Source organism: Galeopterus variegatus, unplaced genomic scaffold, assembly GCF_000696425.1.
Source record: "Galeopterus variegatus unplaced genomic scaffold, G_variegatus-3.0.2 Scaffold5395, whole genome shotgun sequence".
Lineage (NCBI taxonomy): Eukaryota > Metazoa > Chordata > Mammalia > Dermoptera > Cynocephalidae > Galeopterus > Galeopterus variegatus.
The window spans coordinates 140,067-145,690 of NW_007731506.1; the positions used below are offsets into that span (position 1 = coordinate 140,067).

Sequence of the window (5,624 nt, forward strand, 5' to 3'; positions counted from 1 at the left end):
CCTCCCCGCGGCCGCCGACCTCCCCCGACATGAGCTCCAGCGAGGCGGCTCCCAGCTGGCTGGTTCAGGCTGGGCCCGTGGGTGGGGGCGCCGCACCTGTGACAGGGCCGGCTGAGGAGTCCGAGGAGACTCTGACACCTGTGCCGGGTGACAGGTGGGTGTGTCCTTTCTTGCTGTGCATCTGTGGGCCAGGGATTAGCCAGACTTGCCGTGTGGCTTTCTAATGTGTTTGGAGAACGCTTCTGTCTTGCTAATCGTCCTTTGTTTTGGCTGGTAGCAAGACAAGTTCTTTCACACCAGCTGGGCGGGGAAGCGGGGAGAAGGAGTGAGGCTGAGGCCGGGGCAGCCCCAGCAGAGATGCGCGGCAGGACGAGACAGGACAGCCCTGTGGCCTCGGTGTGGGAGGCAGGGGTGGCTTCTGCACTTTCTCTGCATGGGGCTGGGCAGAGCTAGCAGGAGCCATGCCCCGGCCCATCCTTAAGCCCGAAGCTGCCTTTCCAGGACTTGGGGCCTGAGTGGTTTCCTTGAATGGCAAGGGCTTGGGTCTGCCTGTGGTCACTCGGGGGGTCTTTTTTCTGCAGGTCTGCATGGGGATCTGATGTGGAGGATGGGACGTCCTTGCTGACTGCCAGTCCCGAGTGGTTGCTGGGTGAGTGGGGCCCTGAGTCCAGGGCTGCCTTTTCCAGCACAGGCTTTGGGCCTCAGCCCACCCCACGTGGGGCTGGGGAAAGTTGGGGGGGNTTTCCAGCACAGGCTTTGGGCCTCAGCCCACCCCACGTGGGGCTGGGGAAAGTTGGGGGGGGAGGTGCTACCCAGGCCCAGCCTTCTGAGTGATGGGGGTCCCTGGTTGTCAGCATGACTGGCAGTGGGATTCGACGTAAAGTGTGAGCTCGTGTGAGTTGGGGGTGTGTGTGGCCTGTGGAGCTGGTCTTGAGTGGAACTCCGTATTGCCCAGTGGTGAGGTCCTAGGCCGGCCTGCAAGAGCATCGGGACCCGTGTTGTACTGAGTGACTGCCCCCTTTGGGATTTAGTGTTGGGGGACCTCCTGGTTCTGGGAGCCAGGTGTGGGCTTGGGCACTCCAGCACAGGCCTCCATGCTGGGAGGACCAGGCAGGGCTGCTGTTTCTCTCTCAGACGAGCAGAGGGATTTTGGTGGAACAGGTACGACAGACAGGGAGATCCTGCACTCTGACCCCACTTGCCTGCTCCAGGCTTCTGGAACACCCGTCTGTCTGCTCCACTGATGTGTCCTGTTTGTTTGCAGGGTCCCTGGAAACCAGAGGAGATGGTGCCCCTGCCTGGGCCCCAGCCAGGAGCAGCTCTCCGGACAGGGCAGAGATGAACTTCCTGGGCGACTCCCAGCCTGACTCCCAGGAGCTGCAGGACGGTCCCCTGGAGCCGTGGGACTCGGACGCAGGCCGCGTGGGCCTGAGCCTGAGGGACGAGGTGGACATCCTCTTCCCTGACTTCTTTGCCTGCTAGCTGGTGTCCTGCCTCTCTGGAGCAGCGTGTGTTCCTGTCACCTGCCTGGGCGTTTTACGGGGCTTGGGTTGCAGCTGCGCTCCCAAGGGAGTGAGGCTGAGTATTAAAGAGAGAAACCTGGGTCATTCAGGCTTCCTAGAGGAGGAGGAGCATCCAGATCTTTTGTGCAGTTAATTTGGTTTATCGGGCAGATCTCACCACCTCCATTCAGAACGCAGGCAGCTGCCTGGGGTTTTGTTCTGGAAAGTTTTCAGCTTTGTGGAATCCCTAGATAACCTAGTCTTGGTACCTGGGGTGAGAGGGGTTTGGGGCCCCGCCCCCCATAGCACCTCGTGCCCAGAGGCTGGTGTGTGAGCTCCTCCATGTCAGTGTGTGTCTGTGCTGTGGGGCCGGCTGGGTGTATGGGCTGCACGGGGGTCCTTTTGAGAAGACCCTGGTGTCCTGCCCCAGCTCGGGCTCACCTCCACCTTTTCTGCTGGTCACCTCTGCACTGCTTGGCATGTGGCTGTTGTGGAACCCTGGGCAGAGGCCACATGACCTTCAGCATCTGGACCTGGCCCTCCTGTCCCCCAACCTCTTTGGCATCTGGAGAAGGGCTGGGTTACCGTGAGGGGTGGGAGCAGACCCACCCTAGGTGCCCACAGGCCTTTCGTCCATGGTAAAAATGGGCACAGGTCTCTGTCCTAGCCAGCCAGGGGCTCGCCCTGCTGGATGAGTTTTGGAGGGGGCAACACATCCAAACTTCATCATGTTTGTGCAGTGTACACCCATTGTGTTGTGCGTGCACACCCGTGGGTACACACTGCCTCTGTGTATGCCTGTGTGAGGTGTGTGCGTGCCCACCCATGTGTGTACACCTATGTGTTGGTGTTTGTGCACTGTATGTACAGCTGTGTGTGTGTATGCACAGTGTATACCCACGTGTGTGGTGTGTGCACCTGTGTATATCCATGTGCATTTATGCATGTGCGCCTGTGTGTGTGTGTATACTCGTGTGGGTGTGTGTATGCATGTTTGTGCACTGTATGTACACCTGAGTGTGTGGTGTACATGGATGTATGTACTACCTGTGTGTTGTGCATGTGCATCTCAAGCGCAGGCCAGTGCTGTCTGGGGATGGTGAGATGCTGCAGGGTTTTGGGGTCCTGGCTGACCTGGCCCCCGTGTGCTTGTGTGGTGCCTCAGTTCTCTGTGTCCACTGCCCAAGTCAAATGGAGACGGGAGCTCCTTCCCTGGAGCTGGTCCAGCACCTTTCCAGGGTGGTCCCTGCCAGCGCTGCCGTGGGCCTGAGGCGGGCATGTGGCCATCAGGTTCTTCTGCAGCCCAGAGGGGGGTCTTGGGCGGAGTCACGGAGCGGTCTGAGCTCTGCCCTGCAAAGCACATGGGAAGGCCCAGCCCCACCAGCTCTGCAGACTTGTTGCATCCACTGGGCTTTGAAGTCAGAGGTCTCTGTGTGGCCAAGCGTGACGCTGACAAAGCTCTTGGCCACGAGGAAGCCCTTTGTTCTGGCCAAGCTCACCTGGAAGAGCTCCACCTGTGCCCCCACAAGCTGGCTTAACCCTCAGCACCTGTGGGTGAGGTCACGGAACCAGAACTTGACCTCGTTCTGAGCTGGGGGTGAGGGGTAGAAAGAGAAGACGCTGTCCTTCCCCCCAGGCTGCCTGCTGGCAGGTGAGGAACAGGACCTGTTGCAGGAGGCAGGTGGGGTTCATGTTCTGTGCTGCCTGGAGCCAGTGTTGAGAGTGACCCTGAGGCCCAGCCTGGCTGGGGGGTGGGGGCGGGGAGTGGAGCCATGATTGATCAGTGATGCCTGCTCCCTGGGGAGTGAGCTTCAGGAGTGGTCTGGGCTGAGTTTTCAGTTTTGCCTCAGCCCTCAGGGTTCTGTGTTTCTTTCACTGCATCCTGGGAGGGTGGGGGCTTTGGGCACCCACCCCGGGCTGGTGGGGCCAGGGCCTGGCCTCTTCTGCTGTCCTGTGTCCTGCCAGGTGAGTGCAGGGGAAAGGGCCAGGCTGGTGGGGGTTCCTGGAGCTGAAAGGTGGTATGGGGGTGGGAGCCATTCCACAACTGCACCCTGCACGCCTTCTCCACTTCTGGGCCTTGGTTTTTTTTGTTTTGTTTTTAGCCAAATCACAGCTTTTCTTGGCCAGAGGAGTGGGTTTAGGAAGCTGCTCCCCAGGCAGTCACACGGGTGATTATGGGTTTATATTTAGGAGTTGGTGGGGGGTGGGGCGGGGCTTCAGTAAAGTTCNGGGGGGTGGGGGCGGGGAGTGGAGCCATGATTGATCAGTGATGCCTGCTCCCTGGGGAGTGAGCTTCAGGAGTGGTCTGGGCTGAGTTTTCAGTTTTGCCTCAGCCCTCAGGGTTCTGTGTTTCTTTCACTGCATCCTGGGAGGGTGGGGGCTTTGGGCACCCACCCCGGGCTGGTGGGGCCAGGGCCTGGCCTCTTCTGCTGTCCTGTGTCCTGCCAGGTGAGTGCAGGGGAAAGGGCCAGGCTGGTGGGGGTTCCTGGAGCTGAAAGGTGGTATGGGGGTGGGAGCCATTCCACAACTGCACCCTGCACGCCTTCTCCACTTCTGGGCCTTGGTTTTTTTTGTTTTGTTTTTAGCCAAATCACAGCTTTTCTTGGCCAGAGGAGTGGGTTTAGGAAGCTGCTCCCCAGGCAGTCACACGGGTGATTATGGGTTTATATTTAGGAGTTGGTGGGGGGTGGGGCGGGGCTTCAGTAAAGTTCTCTCTGGGGCATCCTCCCATCAGCTCTCACCCCGGGTGCCACTTTGTCCCTTGCCATGACTGGCAGGCCTCACTGTTCTCCCCAAGGATCTGGCCCCTTGTGCACCCACCCTGCAGGGACACCTGGCAGAGGAAAGGCCCACCTGCCCTGGAAGCCCGATTCCCAGTCATTGCTAGGCCTGGGGGAGTTGGATACCCGGGGCCCAGGGTGCTGGGGCAGCCGGGAAACAGCAAAGATGGGGGAGGGAGGGAGCGCAGAGGCCCCAGACCGCTGCCTGTCGTGAGGGGCCGTGCAGTCGTGCCCTCTGGTGGGGGGCAGAGTGCTGAAGGGTGAAGGCTGCTGAGTGACGAGTCTCAGGCGGGCCCTTGGGGATCTGTTTTCTCCTGGAGGTGGCCGAGTGTGAAGTGCAGTTATCTCTGGAATCCGGAGCTTCTGAAACCACGTTCACAGGACCGTGGGCAAAGTGGCCACATCCACGGGGCGGTTAGAGGTGCTTGGCGCAGGTGGCTGAAGTGGCACTGGGCTTCACTGAGCTGCTTTCGAAGCCCGAGCTCCTGCAGTGGGGGAGATGCCCCGTGGGCGCCCTGTGGTTCCCTGGGGGGCTCTGGGTCCTGGGGCACAGCAGGTACTCAGAGGAGCATCACGATCTGTGACCGAGCCGTGCGTGGAATGTGCACTTCAGGGACCCACAACCGGGTTTTCAAGTCAACTAGACTTATTCAGCTCAACAACTGTCTAAAGAGGCCACTTTAGTGCCGGGACAGGTGAAGGGACTCCGTTTTCTGGGGTAAACCCAGCCCCGGCAGTCGGGCCGTCTGTTCCCTTCTCCCCCAGCCGCTGTGTCTCCCAGCAGGGCCGGACCCTGACCAGGTAGGAGTTGGGCAGGGGGATGGGTGGGTAAGCAGAGGGATCTAGAGGTCCCCCCAAGGGGACACAGGTCTGTGTAGTGTGTGCAGGAGACTGAGACCAAGGAGGACCCAGCAGGCACCTGGACAGAGAGCTGTCCCTTCGGAGGAGAGGAGAGCTTGGGACGTGGGACGCTGGGGCCAGGGGCTCCTGGGGTGGGGGCAGCTTGTGCTGAGGCGAAGGGGGAGTGTGGGGAGGCAGCGGGTAGCCCCAAGCCACAGCCTGGATTAGTGAGACCCAGAGCAGTGGGCCAGCCACAGTGCTGCCCGGGGTGGCCCCGGGAGAGGTCGAGCCCTGGAGGAAGGCCCAAGAGGTGACGACTGCTCGTGGCAGCCAGCCGACGACAAGGCAATTGGAGCCGCAGACGTGGAGGCAGGTGAGGACGGAGAAGGCTCTGCCACCAGCTCCGGGGGGCTGCCGAGAGGGACAGGAGCCGGCTGACCAAGGGGGCAGAGACAGCGCTAAACACGGGCTGCTCCTCGAAGAAGCGAGCTGGGGAGCGGCC

General features: G+C 60.9%; 1 protein-coding gene across 1 annotated transcript in view; it reads left to right on the forward strand.

Annotated features, from left to right (window-relative positions):
* The window catches only part of SOHLH1 (spermatogenesis and oogenesis specific basic helix-loop-helix 1), a 10,982-nt gene extending 9,344 nt beyond the window's left edge, over positions 1–1,638 (forward strand). Inside the window, exons 7-9 of the mRNA XM_008589354.1 lie at positions 6–154; positions 582–649; positions 1,265–1,638. Of these exons, the coding sequence (XP_008587576.1) occupies positions 6–154; positions 582–649; positions 1,265–1,482 (435 nt within the window). The 3' untranslated portion in view covers positions 1,483–1,638. The remainder of the gene's footprint in view (positions 1–5; positions 155–581; positions 650–1,264) is intronic.
* Positions 1,639–5,624: the final 3,986 nt, after the last annotated feature.